The following is a 26,773-nucleotide window of genomic DNA, read 5'->3' as shown; positions in this document are numbered from 1 at the left end:
CTGTGTGATGCCAGAAAAGGAAAACTTGACAAAAATATTTTTAACGTGGTATCAAGGTCTTGCTTATCCTTTTTTTTTCTTTTGCACATAAGTCTTCATTAACCTGAAGTATCTTTTTTTTGGAGCAGGAACTCTTAAACATTAGGGTGGGGCTGCAGGAAAGGGGAGGACAGGGGAGCGATAATAATCTGTGCATCAGATAAAAGTGTCCTTTCTCATCTCCCTTTGTTTGTGGCGCTTTAGAGCCCTTGGCTGGTGCTTTGAGACTCTGAGACATGAAGAGCAGAGCCCATCCTTCAGTGAGAAAAGTGTCCCGCTTGTTCTCTCAGGGCTCTGGATCTTAAGAAGAACACTGTCTGGGGAGGAGGAGGAGAAGGGCCCACATAATGAAGGGAGTAGCTCCCTGTCTTTCTCTGCCTCCTTTTGTCAGGTGCTTTGTCTCACTTAGACAAGTCAGCAGGTTAACCAACCTGCCACCTTTTTGATCTTTTGATCACACACAGACACACTAGACGCAGATGTTGCGAGACAAGACGAGACCGACTCGCACACACACACTCACACACACACACACACATTATAAAGTATTCAAGTCCTTTCATTGCTTCAAACTTACCTCATCAAAAAGCCAGCTAAGACTAACTACTCCTCAATATCCTGAGAGGGTGGATGAAAGTAACAAAAACACGACATCAACGTGTATAACTCGAGTGGAAAATCTGGGCTTACTATCTCAGGTAAAAGTGAAAGGAATGGTGTTTAACAACGTGGGCACAGTGGCTTCGACAGAATCATACTTTTGGGTCTTAAAAGCTGCCAGCGTGGGATGGTGGGACAAGAGAGGAGGGTTTCAGGTGCATATCGCTCCTCGCTCTGCGTCTTTGTCCGTGTTCTTTGTAGTGCTGAAAGCTTCTCCATCTACCCCCCGGGGTGAGTGCTTACCTTTGACCTACCATTGTTGTACTCAGAGAAGAGCTAGATCACTCAAAGGCAGGTGAACATGCAAGGAAGGAGCTGTGTGTGTGTGTGTGTGTGTGAGTGTGAGAGTGTGTGTTTTTTAGAGTCAGTTCCACTTGAGGAGGAGAATTAATGAACGCCTGTGTTTCAGCTCATCTTCACCCTCTCTCTTTTTGTCCTCCTTGAATTATCTACTCGTACATCTATTTTTACGTATCCAGTTTTTGTTTGAGCAACACTGTTCATTAGATTGCCACAGTATTATGATATATTCAAGTATCAACCGCCATTGAAATTTACACCTTGTTCAGGCTAATCGCATTTAAAGCGCGCCGACTTCATCGCACACATAGGCAAAATCTATGTCGTCATTGCAGTGCATGTTCATCATCATCATTTATTTGATAGCTCATGTACTGGCAGTAGTGTCTCAAAGCTGGAATTGAGTCTTTTAAAAGCCAAAATGTCACATTTTTTTCATACCCCTGTACTGCGCCATTTACTTCAAGCATGTCTGCAATCAAACTTCATTGCAAGATGTGTCCTGTGCAGGAAAGGCTAGTTGCTACAGGTGTGTAAAGAAGTCCCAAATTGTGACTTTCTAGACGAGTCACCCAGCAAGCCGAGCACCAAAAATAAATTAAACAAAAGCAAAGTCCACTTTCGAGATGGCCAAACTAAAACAGGAAAGGAGATGGAGATGGGGGGGAAATGGGTGCAAAGTATTTCAGAATCTAAACTCTCGTGGAATAATATTAATAGCAATAATTTATTTTTTTCTGCAGCGGCATCAAAGGACAAACAAAACCGTGAAGTGCCAATCTTCAGCAAGCAATCATGACAGATAATCATAAACAACAATAATAATCATCATCAAAATAATAATAATAATAATAATGTACACCCAGTTAACACAATGCCCTTCTTGCTGGGAAAACACACTTCATAACATGGTAGAGCCCAGTAACTATTTAAAAACAGTCCCAAGTCCCACAGACCAGTACAGACCAGTACCTCAAGTCCAGTCTTAGTCCAGATAACAACCTCACTAGGCCATGTTTTTGTGTGCATGTGTGTTTGTTTGTGTGTGATAGTCTTTTTGAGGGACACTGTCTGTTGTCCACCCTCTTTGCTTACTGTGGGGACAGTGTTGGACACCCAGGAGATTGTAGGGAACACTGCTGGATGCCATTGAATAGTCTTTAAGGAACCCCAGGCTATGTTCTCAGTAGTAACTCAAGAAATCCTTTCACACACTGAGGACTTAGTGTTGATCATAATATAACAAGCCTAAACAGATAAGGGATCACACAGTCAAAAAAAACAAACAAAAAAACAACACCCAATAAGATTAAAGTCTCTTCAGCTCAACAGAATCTTAGAAAAACAACAACAAAAAAAAATATAACCATCATGATAATTATCGTAGAAGAACAACAACACAATAGCTAGGTCATTTAGGAACTGCCACAGAGGCTTCAGATCGGGAATGCTACTTCATAACTTTCATACATTCATAAAATAAAAAAAATCAAACGCAGAGTCAAGGAAAAGGAAATGAAAACAAAATAAAGAAGAGAAATCATTCTGAAATTCTATGAAATCAGGCAAAAAAAAGCGCAAAGCGTTGAGCCAGGAGGAGGAGGAGGAGGAGCAGTAGGAGGAGGAGGAGAAATTTACTCGTGTAGAAGCTCTTGGAGACAGTTTGGGGACTTGAAGATCTCGGGGACCTCGCTGTCCAGTTTGCAGATGACCTTGTAGATGGCCTTCTTCCAGGATGGGTCCACGTCCTTGCCAGCCACAATGGCGTTGAAGAACTCTCTCAGTGTAATTTCAGCCACCTCCAGGAAGCGGTCAGGGACCTGTACAGAGACACAAAGGAAAGAAAAGAAGTGGTTAATCATCTGTTTGAGCAACTATTGAATTTGTTCCTTGACATAAAAACACTACAGAAGACTTTATTTCATGGTTGCCAGACTTGATGTGGCCTTATGTACACAGACATTCAATCTTTGCCTTCATATACTATCAACCTTCTGAGCCGCAGAAAGTTTGTATATTTCCACAGTGGATGTAAAACCATAAATCTTCTTAGTATCTACTTCCTTAAAAGCAAGTGGAGGCCTGAGAAAAAGTCACTTCTTGTGAATTCTCAGGTTTCTCACTCCCCGCACTTCCCTCCTCGCAACGCGGCGAGCATGACATCTTTATGAGTCCCGCTGTAAATCTGTGACCAACCATACGAGAGCAGAGCGGAGCGACGAGCAGTCGAGAGGTGCTGGCGAAAGAGGAAGTACTAAATGCTTTGGGAACGGGGATACACGCTGCCTCTTTAGTGTCCCTGACAGCAGCACTCACCGACACCATGGAGATGATTAGTCTGGCAAAGATCTGTGACACCTTCCCCCAAGCCAACACTCCGTCACACACACACACGCTCATGCAGGCGTGAGCACACACACCAGCGCACACACCTCCTTGTGCCAAGGAGATGACACATCCTGCAGTGTGACAGAGCTCTACATAATGCTTGCTATACACACGCACAATCTACCCTGTTGTGTTTGGCTGAGTCTCTTTCCTCGATTCAAAGCTCCAGGGCGAGGCAGCCTTCAGGGGTCACCTGCTTGGATAATGCTGACTGTCTCCCTGCCCACCTCCCTTGATGCTCGTACACACACACACACAATCGCGCACACACACACACACACATATACAGCAGCAAGAGCAGCTCGCTCCAAATGCCTGACAGTGCGCACTCCTCGCCGCTCCTCTCCTTCAGTGTCCTGCAGATACTCATCAGGAGTGTCAGGACACAGCAAGGTTAGTGGCCACTGATACACACACACACACACATGCACATGCATACACACACATATACATACATAGATGGACATTTGAATACACAGGCAGGCTACTTTACACACACACCCGCCTCCCCTTGGGGTGATGAATGGAGGCTTTAGATACCCATGTGTCTGGTGTGTGTGTGTGTGCATATGTTCAGTGGTCAAGTGAAAAGGTGAGATGTGAATTAGGAGCTTGGCCTCTCTCTCTCTTAGTGTGTGTGTGTGTGTGCATTTTGACAGAGCAAAAGAGAAAACACAGTTCCCCAAATATTAAATCTCCCCTCTGGAGGGGATAACAGTAGATATAATTCATGTGGTCTTTGAAAAAGTGGCACAATGACCCTGGTTTGAGGCAACTTTGTGTACGTGTGTGTGTGTGTTTTGTACAGTAAGAGTGTGTGTGTGCGCACACTTTTTTTTCCCAAAAGACCTCGCTAACGGGCCGGTGCAGTACGGCCCCCTCGCCGTTAGATGCAGGGAGTGCCGCATTACTAAGAATATTCCTGCACGGAATTTCTCCTGACGTTTTGACTATAAAAGGACAGCAAAATGCTGACTGCAAGGAGAACGCAATGTCAAGGAGAAAAGGGTATTGGTATTTCAGATCCTCTTGACTGAGAGTGAGAATAGGAGGGAGGGAGGGAGAGAGAAACGGTGAGAGAAGGAGGGGCTGAGATGAGTTTAAGGAGAGAGAGAACAGAGGGAGTTATTCCTGTCCCCCTTTGTTTTGCGAGTGAGCTGCCTCCTAACTGACCAGCAGTGAGCCTTAACTGTTTGCAACCCCTCCCTTGTTGCACTCCTATCCTGTCACTCCCCCTTCTTCTTCTTCTTCTTCATCATCATCTCTCTCTCTCCCTCCGTCTCTCTAGGGTCAGCTGTTGGGGCCTTTGTTCCAGTGGTATTGTGGGGGATTATCCAGTGTGGCCGTTCATTCGCTCGGCTGTCCGGTAAATGGGGCCAATCGCGTGGCTAACAATCCTTCATACATATTTCATAGGGCTTTTTAACAACTTCTCAGCAGCGCCCGAAATTAAAGGACAGATGTACAAAGAGGGGAGGGAGGGAAAGGAAAGGAGAATAAAAAAAAATACTAAAGGGATGGAGAGTGAGGAATGATGCCTGGAAAAGGCAAAATGAGGTGACTGCGTACATCCACAGAACAGCAGGTGGATTTGAAATTGTATCTCCTTTTTCTTTTTCGTTTATTTTTCAGAAAATTTTAAAAATTGCACTTTGCTTTACGATGTGGACAAGGAATATGAAATGTCAGCGCCCTAATTTGAGAAGACAACTTTCGGACGTTTTTTACTCTCAGTGAACGATCACTAACATGATTATAGATCATAAAAAGTGACAGTTTTGCAGTGCAGGGGATTATTATTGTTCATCTGGTCAACGGCATGCATTTCTAGTTCTTTCTGGTTCAGCGAACAAAGCAGAAAAATATTAAAAAGAGTATTTTGCATTCTCTTTCCTGCTCCTTAGACGGTTGTATTGCGTTGAGTTGTGTTGTCGATCGACTGAATGAAGAGGGGACTAAGCGTGACTGTTGTTGACATATGTCACACACATGCTATTCACAAAGTTTAACTGTATGGCCCTGCAGTGTTTTTGTATTAGGAAAGGTGCAAGAAAGATGGAGAGAATGGGACAGTTTGTGTGTGTGCAGCGGGGAGTACAGAAAAAAACCCCACAGCTTTAGTGAAAAGAGATGTAATTGCTGATCTACCACTGTGTAACACAATATGAAAGGAGGAAGATAGGGAGGGGAAAAGGGAGAACATAATCAACGGAGGGGGATAAAGCTTGCCTCTAATACACTCTTTTTTTGCCCTAAACTTTGCATCCTGCTGTGTGTTGGGTAAATAGCAATCAAGGAGGAAGAAAGAAAGGAAGAAAGAGCGAGGGACTGCTGACAGCAATGAGGTGCTTAATCACTCTCATTCAAGGACCCCCCCCCCCATTTTCTCCACCTCTCTCCATCTCCCTCTCTCGTGACAGGTTGCTTTGAGACAGAAGGATAAGCTCTTTTTCACTGAGAGAGAATCGGATTTCCTGCTTTTTGATGAGATAATAAAATATGACGGGGGACAGTAGGAGCCTGTGGACGGCTTGCTGCGAGCTATTCACTTCAGCTGCAGCCCCATGTCTTAAGACTGCTCAGATTCATGTTTAAAAAAGTAGCCAGAGGCCCAAGCCCTTACAGACTAGTGTTACACATACTGCCTGCAAGTGTATGTGTGTGTGTGTTTGTGCATGTGTTTTGCTAAAGCCTGAGAAATCTCTTCTCTCTCGGTGACTCAGGGTTGGCTGTTTGTTTGGCCAACATGTTTCTCCCCCTTGCTTTTGGGAACTGTCAGTAGATGTATTGCACCTTCTATTTGCACAGCGTTGGCCAAACAAGACAAGACCCTGGAAGATAAGGCTGTGTGTGGTGTGTGTGTGCTAGCAAGCTGTAGCCTTGAAGGATGAAATGCAGGGACACATTAGCCCCCGCTGCCAGTCAGGTTAATTCCTAACCCCAACACAGCCTGGGAATACCAGAACTTCCCATGGTTTTGTGTGTGAAAATCACAATTTATAGATTTTTTGTAATGCACTAAATTCCAGATGGGCTCATTTGGCATGGATCTCTCTTCGACGTGTCTCAAGAATATTCTCACTTCTGCTGAGAGTGAAGCACATGCTTGAAAACAAGATGTGAAACTGAACTGTGAGATCTCAGTGAGTCAAGCCAGAACTTCCCAAACCTGGGTCACACACACACACTCACGTAGACCCCAGAGCCTCACATATCTGCTCAGATCAATAATCTACAAAGGCCTTGATAAGCTCTTGGCCCACACTGTCACTTTAGCCAAACACAACCCATGTCCCCTTTCTTCCTGCACCTCGTTGCACTTGTCCCTTACCCTTTCTCCCACTGATAAGACCATGTGCCATGGCTGAAAAGTCAGACCAACTTGGAAAAGATTGAGCAGCGTATCTCAGAGGATTCTTCATTCACTCTTTTGTTTTGTTGTGTTGTCTCGAGTGCTTGATTTTTCCTCATTTTCACCATGGGTTTCTAATTTGTGATGTATGGATCAGTGCTGAGGATACTTCTGGGGGCAGGAAACAGGCCTCAAAGCTGAGCAAACAGCAGCCAACCTCAGTCCACTGATAGCGTTGAGAACATTGAGCCTTGAAGGACTGCTGTGCGTGTGTGCGTGTGCATGTTTTTGTGTACACATGGGTGCAGGAGTACTTGTCACATAGGCTTTTTTTTCCATGTGCACCTCCCCAGGGGAGTCAAGGACAGGACAGGGTTGAAGATGCTGATGAAGTCGCTCTCCTATCCCCTCTTCCTCGCTCCTCCCTCCCCCCTTTCCTTGCCTCCTCTGATTTAGACACACAGGATGAGAATTTATATCATGTCATGGCTTCTCTTGACATCTTTTTCCACCCCTCTTGCTCTTCCCTGTTTCTCTCCGTCTGTCCCTAGAAGTTGGGAGTTGTTCCAAGGAAGTCACAGAGAACAGTAATCTCTACTAATAATTGCAAAGACCAGGGGGAAGCCAGAAATCAAAGATGTATAAATTAATTGTCTGAGCTTGTGTCGCAGACTGAGGTTGAGCGAAAGTGATCTAAATGAGTGGGTGGTGGGTCACACAGTGCTGTAACTGGGGGCCTCTGGAGGTCAGAAAGTCAGCCTGGCTCCGAAAGACCCGAGAGAGCAGGAGGCAGAAGGGAAAGAAAGGAGCAAGGGAGTCTGGAAGATAGGAACAGGACATCTGGAGAGGAGGAGAACACGGGGAGGGAGGGAGTGGAAGAATAGGAGGGTGTGGGTGGGTGGGCGGGCAAACAATAAAGGATGGAGCGCAAGGAGCTGCAGCCAAAGAAGGGAGGATGGAAGATGGATGGGTGGACAGAAGACGATGGGAAAGAAGGGCAAGTGAGGGGACAGGGTGGCAGGAGAGGAAAGACAAATAATAAACTGCAGATTGGATTTAAGGAGGTGGTGTGCGTCAGTGTGTGATCTGGGTATTGCTTATGTTGTGAGGACCTAAACCTTTTTACATGTTTACATTTTGGGGAGTTGGCTTTCTTATGGGCACAAAAAGCTAGATTTTAAGTTAAGGTTAAAGTAAGTCTGTAGGAAATAAATATAAGTCAGGCTAATGTCCTCTGAAGTCATGACTGTGTGTGTGTGTGTGTGAGAGAGAAGGGGGGAGTTGCTTTGACACATCTGCAGCTCTGATGCACGCCTTGGTCATTTTGGCAAGAGTCCCTTTACCACGCTTCATTAGTCTCACACACTCACACACACACACACACACACACACACACACACACACACACACGGAGGGAGACCAAAATGGTCTAGAAATAATGACATAATCAGCAGCTGTGCCACTGAGCAGGCTGCCCCTCACAAGGTGACCAGGGACGGGAGGAGGAGGGGACGAAGGAGGAAGGAGGGAGGAGAGGGGCGAAGAAGCACGAGAAGGAGGAGGGAAGGTGGAAAAGCAGGGACGAGGGGAGAAGTGCTGAGTGAGAGACAATATGTTTGTTTCTGTGTGAGAGAGAGAGAGAGCGCAGGTGAGAAAAGGACAGAGGGGATCGAGTGTAGTTTTTTGTTTAAAGTGTTTCCTTGCTTCCTCTGAAGCCCCAGGCTTCAAACACTTATGGTCATTTCATCAGTGGACAGAGTAAAGTGGCGTATTCTCACATACACACCCACACACATATGCACAGATACTGACACACCACCATTATGGAAGAAAGGACCTGTCAGACTATGTCAAACGGGGGCCCTCAGTGGCCCCCAGCTATTTGCTGAGAAGCAGATGATTCCTGCCCTCTATTCTTTTCATAACTCTTCTTTCTAAGAGAATTAAAAAGCCACGGCACTATAGTTAAATCAAGCTCATTACACGGTGAAGGTCAGGGGTAATATCGAATATCAGATTTGTTCTTTCGTCGTCAACCAACTGGGTTTCATTTACATAAAACCACTTTTTTTCCCCCCTCACTTATCATTTGTGCTATCTGGTCTTGCAGGTCGCCCTGTTTTGTTTGCTCTGGTTTTTTTTTGCTCCATGACACACTGTCAACAGCTTTCACCTGAACTTTTTGTTCCAACAGAAAGTAGTTCCAGTAAAAATGGATTGCGTTTGCGATCTGTGGCTCATCCAGAATAACAGGAACACTGTTTATAGACGTTACTGAGGTTTTCACACACAGGCAGCAGCAATCATTGAGTTAGATAAATACGGGCATTATTTACTTTTTGGGAACATGTCTGTGATCATCTATTAAATCTGTAAAATTGAAACTTAAATGAAAACATATAAGAAGATTAGGAGAGCAGGTCCAAACTCATATATCACTTATATAAGTCTCAAAAACCTAGTATAGTTGTTTGGCAACCAAAACCAAACATTTGAGGCTGGTTTTTAGTATCACAGACATAAAATCACAGACTGTGATGATTAAGTCTTGTACACACCTATGCTGTGCAGCTGCCGTGGTGATAAATGCACATGTACAGGGATGTTTGGTGGAATGAGACCTTTCTTAAATCGAAATAAAGGGAATGACAGGCGATGCCATAGATGAGGGTGAGAGGTGTGTGTGTGTGTGTGTTGTTGACATAAACCTACGGGGCAAATTGTTTTGGTTGTATTTTTGGCAGCTCTGAACCTAAATCTATAAGGCCCATGCAGTGTTTCATCTCTCCTATCGTCTACCTCTATTTGTCTTTCTTCAAAGAGAACCCTTGAGCCTTTTTAGAGAAAACAACAAACACGTGTGTGTACATGTGTATGAGTGTGTTTTCAGGTAGTCATGTCTGATTCTGTATCTTTGTCTTGGGCCGTTGCAGCCAGTGCAACAGCCTTGACCTTTTTACCTCTAATTCCCTAAGGTCGACACTGGGTCAAAGACCTAAGCCCCGCCCACACACACCCTGTCCTATGTGGTGAGAAAACAAAACGTAACAAAAAACAACAACCAGAAATGAAGGCGTGCAAGGAGAAAATTGGAAGGAGGAGGAGAAAACATTAGCCTCTCTGGGTGGAGAGCAAATGGAGACCCGGGAGGGACATGAAGAGGAGTAGCGAGGGAGGGAGGGGGAAGGAGAGGTGAAGCACACAATACTATGGGGCATGGCGGTTGGACAGACAGCATCTGCTCTCAGCTCTCTGTGGCTCTGGTAATGGATGGAGAGACACAGAGAGTGCAGGAAGGAGGGAGAGGAGAACAGTTGGATGAAAATCAGGAAAGGACGGTAGAGGAAAAGGAGGAGGAGAGTGTACAGGGAAAAGGTAAAGGATAGAAACGAGCAAACAAGGAGTCCAACTGTAGAAAGTTTTCCGACGTCATTTGTGAAAAAAAAAACCCACAGTGGCCAAGAGTGTGCATGAGGAAGGGTGTTGATTTCAAATGGAGGATGACAGACAGATGGATGGACAAAAGAGGAAGAGGGACACAAGGGGTGACGCATCTTTCCAAGAGGAGAAAGAGCAGCTGATAAGGGAGGACACACGACACCTGTGTGTGTGTGCAGATGAAGGCTCCTCGCTGCTTTCACTGGTACCACCCTCTCACATACACATCATAGGGACTTCCTCTTTTAAATGGCAAGGTGTGTGCTTGTGTGTGCATGCACTGTACATGTGAGTGTGTGAGTGTGAGTGTGTGTGTGTCCTCCTGTGAGAGGAGTGGTCACTGACAGAGGAAACTTGGCCTCGTCTGTCTTATTGAAATCGGAGAGGTTCCCAGAGCCATCATAAAAACCGCCTCTTGATCAAACCCCACCTCTCTTCCCTCTCACCCTCGCCGCTCTAGCCCATTACCAGGTCACACACATTCCTGTCTTATGAAAGATGATGTGTGTTGTCATTGGGGGTTCAAAGACAGATGGGGGGGGGGGGGTGTGGAGTAAAAAAGAAAAGGGACACTAAGCGAGAATTTTCACTTCAGTCCTCACATGAAAGCACTTTTCGCTCAAAGTCAAGTCTTTTGGAGGCCGCGTGTGTTTCGGAAGACTTTGATGGTGACGGACGGAGCGAATGAGAAGCGGAGACGAAAGAGAAGAAGAGAGGGGAATCGGAGGGAGGCTGAGAAAAGAGGAAAGTAGAGCCGGGGTCTAGGTAATTAACGGCAAGCTCTTTAATTACCGCTGATGTTCATTGTGCCAGAAGGAATGTGACAATTATGCCATTAAAACTTCCTAATGGGAGGGGGGGGGGGGGGAGCGAGCGAAGAGGAAGCGGCGTTAACGGAAGACATGCAAAAAAGGAGGATGAAAGAATGAAAGAAGAGAGAGGACCACGAAAGAGAGCGAGGGAGGAGGGATATGAAAGGAAAAGGGGAAACAATCGCGACAAAAGAAGAGCTGGGAGGGAGATGGGGAGCGTATTAGGGCAGCACAGTGACAGAGCAGATTAGCATCAAACAAGAAAGGCCACAGACGTGTGTGTGTGTGTGTGTGTGAGTGAGAGAGAGAGAGATCACTGAAACAGAGGACATATTCATTCCAAAGACGCCACCAAGGTGGATGGAACTTTGATGATGCAGAAGCTGGCAAAGGGAGAACTCAGTGTGTGTGTGTGTGTGTTTGCTGAATCTGCGTGGGCTCCTGTTTCAAGTGCCGGTGCAGGTAGGTAGGGGAGGAAGAGGAAGAAGAAGAGGAGGAGGAGGAGGTGGTGGTGGTGGAGGAGAAAAGGGGAGAGAGATCCACAGAAAAGGGCCTTGGGGGCATCTTGATACATATCCAGTATTTCCATCACCACATTACCTGTGTGACTCACGCACACACACACACACACACACACACACACACACACACACACACATAAATCCAATGTGTCCCTGCACATATATAACACACAGAAACACATCATTCCCACACAAACATCAAACAGCAAAAAATACACAACCCACGCACCCACACTCAGACACACATGGTCATACTTAACACCCACACGCACACACACACACATACAAACACAGAGTCTTCGTGCTCACCAAGGCGGTTGGCTTGTCAGAGGGGGGGGTTAAAATTTGCATGGGTGGGCAAATTTACCTTGCGCTAAACTCTAATCAGCTTCTGTATCTCTCAGACACCTGCCCAGCAAAAAAAAAAAAGAAAAAAAAACCTTAATATGCAAAACACCTTCCCTCACGTCTGCAGCTCCTCGGCCAACAGAAGACTTATTCACCTGGCCTCCCTCACTCTTTTCCTCTGTGTATGCCTTCTTGCAAATTTTCACATTTATGTATGCAAATTGGCTGTTCCCCTTAAGCCTTTTTTTGTCCAACAGTAGTTCCTGGTGCCAGGAGAAGAATGATTGTCTTGTCTGAGGTGTGACAGGAAGAAGCAGAGAAAGATGGCGCTGGAGCAGGGTATAGTTACAGTATTGGCTGCTGCGTGTGAACTTTGTTGGAGTTTGCAATTGTTAAGTTTCTGGTTATATGAGCCATGCAAACCTGTATATGACATACATTATGTTTTTAAGCTTCTGTATGTCTACGACCAGTTTACATTTGCCAGCCTTGCATGCTTCAAATAGTTCTTTTTTAAACATTTAGTCACTTTTAGGCCCAAAGTTCACTTCCAAGCCTCACTGTGCTGAGTTTGACACAGATTGATCTGCTCACTCGGCTCCCATTAAGATTATATCTATGGTTATTAGATATAATCTTTGGTCATTTAAAGGCCATTCCCAATCTTATCTACAGCACTTGAACCAATATGCACATCCACTGTGACATGTGACTTTCAGGTGTATCAGATACAGTCTTTTATTCTGAAATACATAAAATAGTTTACATGGCACGTTTCAATAATGCCTCCAATACTTGAGTGTGTGACGCTGTGTGTTTATGGGAGATTATTTCCCTATAGGGACTTCTTTTCCTGTTGTGGGTGTCAGGTGATTTACCATAAAGAGAGCATAATTTGATATGGAAACTGAAAACAAGCCTCTAGGGAAAGAGAGAGAAACACTGACTTCAGCATAAGGAGAAATGAACGGACTTAAAAAACAAATTATGTAATTTTTCTTTTGGGTTGAAATTAGCCGTAAAACCGCTGCACCCATTAAAGTTTGCTGTAAATTTGAAGTAGCCCTATTATTGGTTGATTTCAATATTCCTAAGTTGTATTTCTTTATCAATTTTTCATGTCGTGAGTAGCTGAACAGAAGGAATGGTGTCATTTTTTTTGTCTTCCTTGCCCTGATGGACTGAGTTTATTGAGACCTCATATACACAAGTGCCTCTGCCTGCTAGAGTCTTTCAAAGCCTCCCTGAAGAGGCCTGAAGATGGATGTGGGTAAGTGTGTGTGTGTCTGTGTGTGTTTGTGTGTGTGTGTGTGTTTGTGTAGGTGCACAGAGAGGAGCCCCAGTGGACAAATAACGGACAGAGAGACATTGAGGGAAAGGGAGAGAAAGAGAGTGAAGCACTTTAAATGTGAGCGCTTGCAAAACTCCCACTGCTCACAAGGGCACTTCCCTCCTGCACGTCATCTCTCTTACAATCCCTCTCTCCTTCTACCCTTCTTTTTCCCCCCTCGATTCCCTTTCTCCCTCCCTTCATCGCTTTCTCCTTTGTCTCCAAGCTCTCACCCCCCATCCCCTATCTATCCATCTCCCTCTCCCCCCTCTTTCTCTCCCCTTCCTCTCGCTAAAACAGTAGGACGCTTAACCTTGATAACAGTGAGATTTTTTCCCCCCTCAAAGTGACACACACACACACACACACACACACACTGGAGAAGTGCTTTGCCAGCATGCCAGGCCCGGTCCAAGGGACGGCTGTACCCTTCGAGGTGAACAGGACACTGGGAAATGCAGCAACAACAAAACATAGTCGCACACACATACACCAACACATAGACGTGATCGCTCCAACACGCACACACACACACGAACCCAGATCACTCCAGGTCCTTCTTAACACAAGCCTTTAAAAGGCCTATTGTCAGCTGACATTGAGAGAGCGTTGGCTGAAATGTCACACACACACATACACACACACACACACAAGGTGGCAAAAGGAGAAGTGGGAAAAGTGAAACGTATTAAAGGTGAAGTTGCCTGCTGAGAATTTCTGATTTACAATAGACTGGAAGACGGTCACACACGCGTATAAACACTTCAACCACAGATGATAGGTAAATGAGGAAAGGGAAGTAAAATGCGGTTTCTCACACACACACATGCATGCACGCACTGAGGGGAAATGAACAGTGAGGAAGAAATGCAAAACGAACCAGGTACCAGTAAGATTTCTTCCCCATTAGAGGAGACTTCCTCACATCTGTAAATGGCTGGAGCCTGTGAAAAACACTCGCTATATTGTTTGTGTGCGCTGTCTTCTACTCCTTTAAAATCCCATAGTTATTTCTGTGAAAATACTCTTTTTGGAGAGAGTTTTCACCGTAAAGCAACCACAAACATTTCAGTACAGTGAGCAGAGTGTAGAAGAGACTTAAACTCAGCATTGAGAACGCATCAGGTGAAATTTTAAAGTTCTCAGCCCCTTTTCCTCCTCTCACACACAGCTCTAACAACACATACATCCTCAAACATTGACTGAAGGTGCTTGCGTTTACCTCAAAGTCATTTGCCTTGTTGTAGTGCATGTTTAGGGCTCGGAAAAGCTCGCAGTCGCGGCTGACGGTCAACTCCTCGACGCCGGTGACTCCGTCATTGATGGCCTGGCGGGCAAATTTCTCCATCTGGATGTAGTAGAACTCCCTGAAGTTGCTGAACCATTTGATCAGCTGGGAGGTTATGCAGCGGTTAAACTGGAACAAGGAAATGGATGACGGGGAGTTAGCACTCTTCAGGGTCTCAGTATGTGTTTTTAAATCCTCAATCATCTGTAAAACTCCTTAGTAGAAATACATGGTTTCTTTATACACTCGTGTAGATGGGAGACTGCTGCTTATAAACCCCTTGTCAAACTTCTGGATGTGAGCATGAGGCGGGAGGGAGGAAGTGTGAGGATGACAGAGAGTCGTGGAATCAGAGAGATCAGAGAGATGGAATGTGAGGTGGTGCAATAAAAGACTTTGATAAAAGTGCAAGAGGAAGATACAAGACAAGAATAAGAGAGAACACAGGTCACAGGCGAGGGAAGATAATAGAGACATTAAGTAAGACAGCAAGTGGGGTTCGGGGGGGGGGGGGGGGGTAGGGGGGGAACTGACAGAGACAAGTCTGTTTTTATCTGTGTGTGTGTGTAGTTCATCTTCCCCACTGGGAGCAGACCTCCCCCTATCATAACCCTGCGAGTGGAGGGAGAGGTGGGAAGGAGGGGTTGGGGCAAGACCACAAACACATAATTGACCAGAAAAACGATTAAGTCATCATCTGAAGCGCCCCGGCCCGCAGGGGGCTCAAACATGTACTTAACCCTGTTCACCAATTACACCCCGATTCTCCTCCCCCTCCCCGCACCTCCCAGGCTGGAAGAAAAGAGAAGAAAAAGAGCAAAAGAGGAAAAAAAAAAGAAAAAAAGAGAGAGAGAGGCAGAGGCAATAAGTGCTACAGAGAAGGCTGTGGCTATCTGATCTGTGCCGCTCGGCTGGATTCAATAGGGCGAGGTAAACCTATTAAGACCATCGGCTGGTCCCAGCTCTGGCCTCAGCGATGAAAAACATACTCATTAAGTTTCCATGAGTTAAGTCGAGCTATGAAGCTGATTGAGTTGATTTATTGAATAAAATGGGTCAAAACACCCCAAATGTCCCCCTTTCAGCTTGTTAACATAGGGTGGTTTCTGGTTTGTCATGTGGCTTGTTGTTAGCACGTTGCGCACCATTCAGTCTTCCTACCATCCTTAATTAAAAATATTAATTTATTTAAGTTGATAGAGCAGTACACTTTTTCTGTGTACTGCCTCCATCTTTTATTGACAGGTATCAACTGTGGTGCTAACTCTGAGCTTGAGTTGACATTGACCCTGACTGAATGTATACATGCAGTAGTATACTGACTCCTAATTGGGTCTTTTAGTCCAACTTTGAGACATTAGTCCAATTTAAGCTGACTGACATGTTTGCATGTTCAAAAGTCCAGTTATAGTCAGACTAACACACTAATTTGACTTTTAATTGTCATGCTAATGCACTAACAGCCAAAAAATTTAAACCATCAGATAATAGACTGAGGGCCTCACGATCACTCTTAATCCAGTCAACAGTGATGGATCAGACTTACTAACATCATCTTGAATTTACTTTACTGACTCCCTGTAATTATATCACACACAAATTGAAAAAAACTAAAGTCTGACTTCTTAAATGTTAGAAGCCCCGTTCCTCTCCTCTCCCTTCCCTTTCATTCACACACACATGCACACACCCTTGCTTTTTGTGACGCGAGAAGAATAGGGGGACAAAACGCTACTAAACGCTGAGCGGACTGCTCGCTGGGGAGGCAGAGTGGTTTTGACATGGAGATTAGGCTCTGGCTATTGTTGGACAGCACACACACACACAGACACACAGACATGCACTCACACCTTTCACAATCTGGGATGGCAGAGAAACACATAACAAAAACAGCACATGAAGGTGGATGGGGGGGGATGCAGCAGAAAAAAGTTGGAAGAGAGTGAGGTATCGCTGAATGAAGGTGGGATGAGGCCGAAGGAGAGGGCTGTGCCTTTCTGGAATGATGACATAATGGCAGAGTGGAAAAGAATTAGTCCGCTTGACATTGTTTGGCAGAGGTTTGGGAGGGTGTGTGTATAGGGGGAGAGGAAGGGTAGCGTGGTAGCTGTCCTAAAGTGCAGGGTGAGCATAAATGGGGAAATGAGTGAGGGAGGGAGGGCTGGGAGGAGAGGACGGGTGCAGGTCAGCGCTGTTGGACAATGGCGTTTTGCTTGTGGGGGGGGGAGGGAGGTTTAGAACGTGAGCAGTCAGCAAGCTGGGGTCGTGACATCGGAGTGTCAAACAAACAAACTACTGACACAGATACATCGGCTGCACGGGGCTATTCTTAAACACACACAATGTAGCAGACAGTCGGAGGGTGACAGAGCACAAACACAATGTTACACTCAAGTTTGTCAGCATGATATATAAAAATGTCTCTTACGCAAGATCTTTCTTTTTCGCAAGTGAATGTGCGATATAAGCGAATTGCTGGCATGCATGTGTGCATATATGAATCTGAGCGCTACATACTGAGATTAAAGTCAGTGAATGAGTTACCATCACTCACGGAGGAGACCTTTGGTGTCACTGCAGCTGAGTGACGGATAGATTTGTCACTTTGGACCGGGATTACTTTATTATACCGAGAGCTCAGGAGAAGATATATTAGGGCCTGTGCTTTTGAACTGAATGGCACAAAGCACACAGAAATATAGTGTAGGTACATGCAGGTAAATTACCTCATATCTGCTTGTACTGCACTCTACACACACACACTCAGGGACTCAGTTTTTGGCAAGTCACCCCACAGCTTCCAGCAACGACGCTTCATTAAGTTGCTGGTGGGGAACAGAGACCCCCTGATAGCAGCTATAAGGACACGTGTGTTCAGTTTAAAAGGAGGGAATCGGTTCACATCACTGCAACTCCTTAATCAGAGCTGGCAGGGGTCAGCCAGCATGGACTGATGAGAGTGTGTATGTGTGTGTGTGTGTGTGTGTATTTGAGATATCACACTGCATTTAAGCATAATGTATATGGCTGTGTGTTTGTGTGTGTGCGTCTGGCTGAGAGGCAGATGAGAGGGAGACAACGAGAGCATGTTTCTCACACTCACACTCAAGAGCCTGTGAAAGGTCAGCGCTCAGTGCTAACAGCACAAGATAACACACACGTTGTGCTCTCGCACACATACTGTACTTAAGTCCAGAATAGGAAAACGCTAACCCAAGTATCCTTGGACTAAATGACCTGCCAAACCTGCACACAAGCTAATTTCTTAATATTCCGAGTAAAGTTGACTTTACAGTTTTTGCTTAAAGGATAAATAAGAGCAGAAAGACAGAGAAGCCTGTACGGGCCTCCCTTTTCCATCTCTCTTTCCCTGTCCCTCTCTTGTAAGCCCCTTCACAGTCATTAGAGCTTTCCAACATTTCCTGTTTTCGCAGGGTTGAATTGTGGGAGATAATCTCTGGCTGCCTATTGGCTGACTGCACACAAAAAGCAGCCCTGGAAAGCGGGCTTTTGTTACTGCGGCGACTCAAAATCCAGCTGCTGGCTTTTCTTTCTCCTGAGCACTGCCGAGGCACACATACCATGCCACACCATCAGCAAAAAAGAAAAAACAAGAAGGACTGACATATAGAAAAGGGAAAAGCCCTCCCTTACGTCCACTACTCCACACAGCACCACTCCTGACTAGAGAGAGATAAATGAACTGTGAATTTTGGCTGCATTCACATAAAAACAAAATCACGGTTCAAATGTCCTATAATTAATGTACATGTCAATGCATCTACCCACTTTGTCTGACTTTCTCGTAATTAACCGTAAACTGTATTTATTTAATTAATTAATCTTCTATAATTATAAGCCCTTTATTAGAAGCGATATCTGTGATAATAATGAGGCGTCTCGAAGCAGCGGCGCTGACAATGGCATTATCACACATCTGTCACAACATTTCAAAAACACCAAAAGTTAAAATAGAAAGTCAGGGTCGTCTTGAAAGGAGCTTAATCAAGGGGAACAACAGCTACAGCCTCCCCCAGTCGTTAGGGCAAACCACTTCCCACGTTCATTAGGTCCTCGACAGTAAAGACCCGATTAGTCGAGACCTGATTAGCCTCCAAGACTTTTGTCTGAAGACAGCCACTCGCTAAGAGGCCACGCAGGCTGAATCTAATTAGATAGTCAGTCTCATTCCCATACATGTCTGCTAACTTAAAGCTCGAGTCCATTGTTCTCCACTGAAAACAAAAACAAACTAATGTGACTCATAATCCCCTTAACTAGCTTGACCTTGTTTAATTATCTGATGAGGCCATTCGCGAGGAGGCCACCTCCTTGGGAAAGGTAACTCGATAAAGCCTTTAATACTAATTGTTGCTTCAGTTTTCAGTGAGATAGTGTACATTTTGAAGAATTGTGTAATGAACGACCATTAACAGGTGCGTTCCTACTTTGTGCGGTGTTTTCACCCTAGCCAATGAGATCTTTAGAAAACCATGTAAGTGGTGACAGCATCCAAGAGGGGGCAGCTGGGAGAGAAGAGAATCTTTATCTCCCGATTTGAATACGATGGCCTGGATCTGTCACTGTGTTTACCCCTCCGTATGGTCTGACAGGGGCACACAACACAAACAACAACAACAACAACAACGCGAACGATCGCGCGCACCACAGCGGCTATTGTGCCTGTTCGTTGTCCGGCTTACAAGTTATGCTTTGTTTTCCAAATTTCCTTCATTATAATCCCAGAGGAGCTAACGCTCATCCGTGCCATGTCCCCGAAACCATGTCTTTCTCCTTTCTACACCTGCTCAGATAACCACTGCTCTGTCTCCTAATGGCCTCTCTGCCCCCCATTACTCATCCCATTCTTTATCTTTAGGAAAATAGACTGTCCGGTAGCGTTATTTGAATAAAAATTAAAGATTGAAGAGACTTCTTTAAACTCAAAATTAATGATTCAAACTTAAATCATCAAATGTCCTATTTTAAAGTATTCCAAAAACTGCCAATGGTCTCTATTTCAAGGATATGGGTTCAACAAATAACTTTGAAAATGGCAAAACTAATCACAGTGTTGTGTAACAGAGATATTTGGCTAACTTAAAAAAAAAAAAAAGTTTGTACAGTAAAGGTTTCTCACCTTGACATCAGAGAAGAACATCTTGAGCATGTTGGAGCTCGGGTATCGGGTGTAGAAAAACATGAGCTTGGCCTTCTTCAGGTGATTGGGGGACAGACCTTCTTGTATCTGCAAAAAGCTTCCGTTAAGGACTTTATCTGTTGACTTTTGGGAAAACAGGGAAATAAATACAGCCGCCGATGTTATAGGAATAGAATATGAACTCGATAATATTTGGCAGTATGCTTGGCAAACGTTAATGTCATTTGGGTGAAAGGTAACCAAATTTCATGTCAGTCATGAATGCAGGCAGGGGGTGGATGTATGTTTGCTGAAGACAGTGCACCAAGGCAAAACCATTTGCTTGCAATTAGCATCGTCCGTATCAGGTGTGAGAGCGTCACGGTAAATAAAGTGCCGGGCAGCACTACAGCTGATGCTTTTACATAAGGAGACTCATTTCACAGTCAAAGCAAGCGAACGCCTTTTGCCTACACCCTGCGCTAACCTCCACCCCAAAAAAAAAAAAGGAAGAAGAAAAAAGGTTACATTTGCATATCACAGACAAAGACAGCAGTTAACGCCAGTGACGGGCAAGAAGGCCTAATGGCTTGGCGACAACGCATGCCAAGCCTGAATATGACTGTCTGGTGTTGGCTTCATATCAGTGACAAAACAAGGTCTAGGAGTCTCAAACACTGGCCCCGTGCAACGTGGAAAACCTTCCCACCTTCACATAGGCCACAGTCAAATACATGACAGAGGCCTTGTCCTCCTAATGGATCACCTGGATTGACCGACACAGAGGATGGAGATGGGCTTGTAGGGGCACCTTGAGGGAAGTATGATTCCAACCTTCAATTACATCCCCCCCCCTCCTCCCACTGCTCCACCCCTACCCCCAGCCCCTCTGCTGCTGCCAAACCCTTGGAGGAGCAAAAGAAGGAGGAGGAGAAGGAGGAGAAGAGGGGCTCTGAGGCTTTGGACTCAGAGCAGTGACGGGGGGACTGAAACACATCTGCGCCACTGAACGGCCCAAGCCATTTCCATGGTGAATTAACGGCCGTATAATGCATCTGATAATATCAATCTGGAGGATAAGACATTGAAAAGGGAACAGGCATGGGGGTGGGCTGCACGTAAAAAAAAACCTCCGGCTGATTCAACAAGGTTTTTCATCAGGCAGGAGCAAGACAGGGCTTTAAATTACACACAAGATGCAGCCTCAAGTTTTCATGAAGACTATTTACACATGAGCGGACAAATACATTGCTTTTGATATTATTTATGATCTACAGGGGTGGCTGTGGTCATTAAAATCAGTCAAGTGTCCAGATGTAGCTGTAACTATAGAGTCTGAAGAAGGCATCAGCTGCTAGATTAGATTGCCCTTGGCCTCAGGGTTACACAGCAAAGCCAGCAAATGCTGAACCACGCTGGGTTGGCTCCTTAAAGACCCTGTCTACTTTGTCTGATTCACTGAAAGAGAGGGAGGGAGCGTTAGCTGTATGCGCAGTGAGGGTCTTGTGGGGGAAACCCTGGCAGACTGGTGTTACTCTGTCAGGCCTGGCCAAAAGAGCAGCACTTCACTCTCCACACCATACCATCTGCTCCAAGTGGAGGCAATACAAAGGCTCCTCAGACAGAGAGGGACAGAAAAAGAGACCTCTTTTTTCACTAAGGCAAGATGGGATTTGTTTGCTGTGGAAGCTGCACACTGACACGCTGATATATGTTTTAATTTTTCAATTAGGAGTGACATTGCTTTCTTCACATAGTTTAAATCAAAAATTATTATTTAAAAAAAACATCAAGGTCTCAACTCCACAGCCATTAACGCAATATCACCTCCCTTCAGACGACAATTAAGGAGCTTCATATCTCCTGATGAGGCATTTTCATCTCCAATTCACTCACAGCTTGCAAATGTAATTGTGATTGGACTTAGGGGTGGCTTGCAAGGCTATTATTTTGTCATGATGGTGCACTCATACCAGCTGGCCCACTGTTTGCCTGCCACATCTGACAAGACATCATCTTTCTCACAACACTTCCCCAAAGCCCAAAGTCATGAGAGGGAAAATAGCTGCTCCACCTCCTAATTCCAGGTGTAAAGACAAGAAAATTTGGAGTCGGACTGAGAACAAATGAGGAAATTGATAGCAGCCATCTGCTCCGCAACGCCACGGAGAGCTGGTGAACTTGAACATACCTCGCAAAATGTACGACAAGCTGTCTCTTGGTTCAGAGGATGAGAGAAATTTGAATATCACTAATTTCTAAAAAAATTCTACATTAAAAGAAATTGTTGTAAACACTATAAATAAAGTAATTAATCAACATAATTTGTAATATGTAAGTATATATATATATAATGTTTATAGATGTTTATTAAACATCCTGTAAATGTCAAAGTCCTAAATCAGTGGAATAAACTCTAGGAATCAAAAAACAAAAGATAGTGTTCTACCTATTATTTACATTTTGGTGTGTTCATTGGTTTATGCCCTGAATTTATGAATGCTACAATGAAAGCCACAGCATCTGGCATATGTGGTTATTGTTTGATTGTTTTCTACTTTCTCTCACTCTCTCTCTCTCTTTCTCTTTTCATCCCTCCATCGGGAACCCATAGAAGCAAAGGATTATGGATCTCTGGAAAGCGTTCACCCTTGGGTCAGAAGACAAGACAAGGCGAGGTAATGAAAGATAAACAGCTCGCTGCAAACACCTGTTAACGTCCGCTTCAAAGAAAAGACGGGGAGGAGGGGAGGAGGGGGGGGTTTGCAGGGAGGGAAAACAAAAAAAGAAGTATTTGGCTGCCAAGCAACAGCCGAAGGGCCCCCCGGGCTGTTGACAGATCTTTATGAAATGAAAAAAAAGAGAAAAGAAACGACAATGATTGTGGGCTTTTTACAACAGCGATGGACGATAAGAGGAACACAAGAGAAAACACAAGCAATCATAAATATACATCTTTACAGAGTCCTCAGGTGAACCTTGTGTGACATGAACACTCACACACACACACACACACACACACACACACAAAGCCATAGGCCACAACAAGCTAATAACAAGGAATCCAAAAGAGTTAAATATACATTTTCTCTGAGCTAATGTGATGACAATAGCTAAAAGGCTCAAGTGAATTTGAAAGACTTGAAAACACGGTTCTCTAAGGACAGCCGGTGTGACACAAATCAAACTTTCATAGGGGTTAAGAGGTCTCGTATACTTGGTGACCAAGGAGGTACGGGGAAGCAGAGAAGGGACTGAATGTATCTGTTAAGGCTATTAGTCCAGAGTCCCTGGGGGATTCAATTTGAGCCTCCCATAGGGGATAGCCTCTTTTTCCACAGGGCACGATTGGGGCACACCGGGGTTAAACTATAAGGGAGGCTATATAACACTATTGTGTGCCAAGTTTCAGGATGCTATCTGTCTCCTTGTTCTTTCAGGCCATTTTTTTTTATAAAAGGAATTGGGGCAGTAAATGTCGTGGGGACCTAATCTTCGTAGAGTAAGTGATATGTGACAAGAGAGCTTTTAAAGCACTCAGGGTTGAAGATGGAAGGAAAGGCTGTGAGAAATAAGAGGTACGGGTGTAAAAATAAATACAACAATGCAGTACAACGGTGAACAGCAGTGGGTGGAAAAGTGATTCATCAACACATTCTCTGTTTCTTCGGCTTCTTTCAAGCAAGCCTAAAAAGATTTGATTTTTCTTTTTTAACTCTTTGTGGTTCAGTTGCAGTGTTTTCTACCTGCCTCTGGAGGGAATTACCACCTGAGGATTTTTTTTGCTGGCTTACTCAGACATGGGCTAGTCTGAATTGAACATCTGTCACACATACATTCACTCATTGTTGCCTGTCAGCCCCCTGAAAAACACAACATTTCTCTCATCCACTACCCACCACCATATTTTTTTTGTAAAGGATACATTGCTGCCTGAGTAAGGTGAGATGTCAGCCATGTCCTGCAGATCACCGCACTCGGATTTGATGAGGGACAGAGAAAGACTCTCAGCTGTGCTGCCAGGGTGCGCTGGTGAACAAGAGCGATGGTGGTGCCCCATGTGGTGGTGACCCGATGACATCTTGGTCCTCAGGCTGGTGGTCTCCCGGGATAGGTCCATGGAGTCTGGAGAGGAACGGTCCTTGCTTCCGTAGCCACCTGTGGGTGCACCAAGGGGACTCTGGAAAGGATAGCCCATGAGAGGAAGTGGAAATGGGTGTCTAAAGGATGGGGGGCTGAAGCCCATTGAGGCTGAGAGCGAGGAGGGGTGAAGGGCGGGGTGGTGGTGACCGCCATGGGCACCCACAGCTGAGGACTGGTGGTGGTGGTGGTGGTGGTGCTCGCTGGGTGTCTTCCTCACAACTAAGGGAAGCGCCTCAGTTTGGTCGTTGGTGGTCCCTGGCATCCCAGGCATACTGGCAAAGGAGTCTAGTGGATTGGGAATGATGACATCACCGAAGCACTGCAGCCTCTGGTTGGCAGTGTGGAAATTGGGGTTGTCTCCGTTGACAGCGGTGGGGAATCTTTCAGGGGGTATTGAAAGAGGGGGGAAGGCCTGCTGAGGTGTTGGGCGAGGAGGTTTGGCAAACACCTTAACCACTGTGTCCACTACCTGGGTCATGGCTGAGTTGAGTTCCTGCTTTAGTGTTTCTGCCAGCTGTTTGCCTTCAGCATGCATGGAGGACCCTGGACCTCCCTGTCCTTTGCTCCGGCTGAGTCCCTCTCTTCTTGGCTTTTCTCTGTCAGCCAGCAGGGCCTGCTCCTGAAGCAATGCTCGTGCCCTGTCCAGGAAGTGGCCTGGGTCGAGGTCAGACATCTCATTGTCAGAGCGCAAGTCGTCTCCACCTCGGTCATCGCCACCAGTGTCGGACCTTGCCGGGCTATCTTCAGACATGTTTCCTATATCATTGTGGATGTCATTGTGGAGGTCTGTGTGTTCTGAGTCGTCAGTTGAATCGTAGATCTGAAAGAACTTCTCTTGCAGCTGGCGTAGCTGTTTCTGCATGTCCTCCAGCTGGAGCTTGAGTTGCCGTCGCTCCTCCTGCTTCTGTTCCTTCCTCTGGCACACCAGCTGGGTGAAGCTCTGTTGTTGCTGCTGAGGCAGACGCTGCTTACGCTTGTTCTCGCGGCTGCTGCTACTGCTGCCGCACACCTCGCCTCCCCGTGGGCTGCTGGGGGCCTGTTGCTGTGACTGAGGAGGTGGGCAGTCTAGCTCCATCTCCCGGTCTCTGTCCATCTCATGGTCACGTTCATGACGGGAAGCAGCAGGGACTACAACACTAGGTGAGTGGCTCATACCACGTATAATGTTCTCCACCCGGGCTCGCTTGGCACGCAGGTGCTCGTCATTAGGACGTTCGATGTCAAAGGTGGCGAGGCCGGGAGGGCGGCCAAATGGTGACAAGCACTCTTGAGGGGTGCTGCCCTGGGATGAGTTACTGCAAGCGTCCTCCTGAGGAGCGTCTGAGCTTGCATTTGAGAGCCCTGATCCGGGGAAGCCTGACTCCCCTCTATCACCCCTGTCCCCTCTTTCTCCCCTCTCATGTCCCCCTCCATTTTTAGCCATGTTATTCTTGAGAAGCTGAGAGATAATGGTGGTGCCAGGAAAGGGCATCATGGTGTCCTCATATGAGTTGGCCCTCTTCAGAAGCTTTCTGAGTACATTGGACTTGGACTCACTGTCACTTGCTGTCACAACGCCTGGGCCACCATGTGGCTGCACTACAGAGCACTCCATGGAGTCTGTGTCTGATCCGTGGTGAGAGTGGGAGCTCAGAGAGTTCATGGCACTGAAAATGGCTGCTTTGGCACGGGCAATGTTATCAGTGGTTGCTGTCGTGGCTGCTGCTGTGGATGAGGCTATGCTACCCACGGTCCTCTTAACGCCGATGTCCACGCGTCTTCGCTTGGTCTGTCTGTTCAGGAGGGAGTCGCTGTCATGGTCCGGCATCACGGGCTGCTGCTACTGGGCCATATCCTGGAAACCCAGTCCAGTTGGTTTAAAGCCTCAGAGTACCTGTAGGGACAAATTCACAGATGCGTGAAACAATGTCACTCACTTAGACAGGGTCTGCCACTACTTCCAAATTTAAATTTAAATCAACATAAAACTGAAAAAAGCATGACAGTTTTGAAAAGAATAAATCAATCATCGACAGAACTTTTATTTGCTTAAACACAAATTAAAGAGTTTTGTCTAAAGCCAGCAAACAGTCCCTCTTAATGTGTTTCTACAAAGAAAGGGACATTGATGAGTACATTTAAGCAATAAGGACCAATGACAGCGGGGTAAAGGGAGCAGACAAGACGGGGTCAGAATTAGGCCTTGGCTCTACATTCCAGGGCAAAGTCCTACATTTTATCCTGTCCCCTCTTACATGCCGTGCGACACTGAACCAGTTCCCACGGAACACAAAGCTGCATAAAATTATAATAATTACTTAAGTACTTGTCCTCATTTACATAGTGTGAGCCAAGATAGAGGTTATTAACTCTCCAAATGAAATAAATTAAATACAAAACGATTATCTTTAAATAATTGTATACAAGGGATAATTCATATGCGCAACACACACTGTCACAATCCTGTCTTGTGACTATACTTTAATTTGGTAATTTCAGCTAAATATTCACATGTGGAACAACGGTAACGCGGTTTAATTTAAAATGGCAGTTCAGTGTCCACCTTTATCAATATGGCCATCATGTCTTGAGCAATGCGGAGAGTGACACATAAAAGAAACAGAAAATAAGCCTATTGATTTTAGTGCCAGCATGAGCTCACTTCTGTGTTTTTTGTTTGTCTTTTCATCTGGCAAGGGCAGTTAATTCTGCTCAAATGAATAGGTCACAGGGGTCACTGCTGGCAAGGAGCAACTTAAAGCGCTCCTACAAAAACCCTAATGCCCCTCTGAAAGCAAAACGTTTTGTCACCACAGGCCTGCATGAATAACGCTCCGTACGCAGCGGTAGCGGCGTCTTAATCAGCCTTGTCAGAAGAATCCACTCTCAAATATAAGGATATTCAAATAAGTTTTATCTCTATGCCTCTAATAAAAATCCAGTTTGTGGAATTGTGTCAAGTTGAAATGACACAATTTAGAATATAAAAGTTGTTATAAAAATGCAGCAACAATGTGCACTCTCTTCTTTTTCCA

General features: G+C 45.4%; 1 protein-coding gene across 1 annotated transcript; it reads right to left on the bottom strand.

Moving 5' to 3' along the window:
• Positions 1-2,633: 2,633 nt before the first annotated feature.
• prox1a (prospero homeobox 1a) lies at positions 2,634-25,566 on the bottom strand (the record flags this gene model as incomplete). The annotated part of the gene is made up of 4 exons (XM_083898848.1): positions 2,634-2,819; positions 14,411-14,605; positions 19,617-19,724; positions 23,542-25,566. 4 exons carry the CDS (start codon positions 25,564-25,566, stop codon positions 2,634-2,636), a joined length of 2,514 nt encoding a protein of 837 aa, XP_083754974.1.
• Positions 25,567-26,773: the final 1,207 nt, after the last annotated feature.

Source organism: Microchirus variegatus (genome assembly GCF_963457635.1).
Source record: "Microchirus variegatus genome assembly, chromosome: 12".
Taxonomy (NCBI): Eukaryota; Metazoa; Chordata; class Actinopteri; order Pleuronectiformes; family Soleidae; genus Microchirus; species Microchirus variegatus.
The sequence above is the reverse complement of the archived record's forward strand: the minus strand, read 5'-3'. Positions and strand labels throughout refer to the sequence as shown.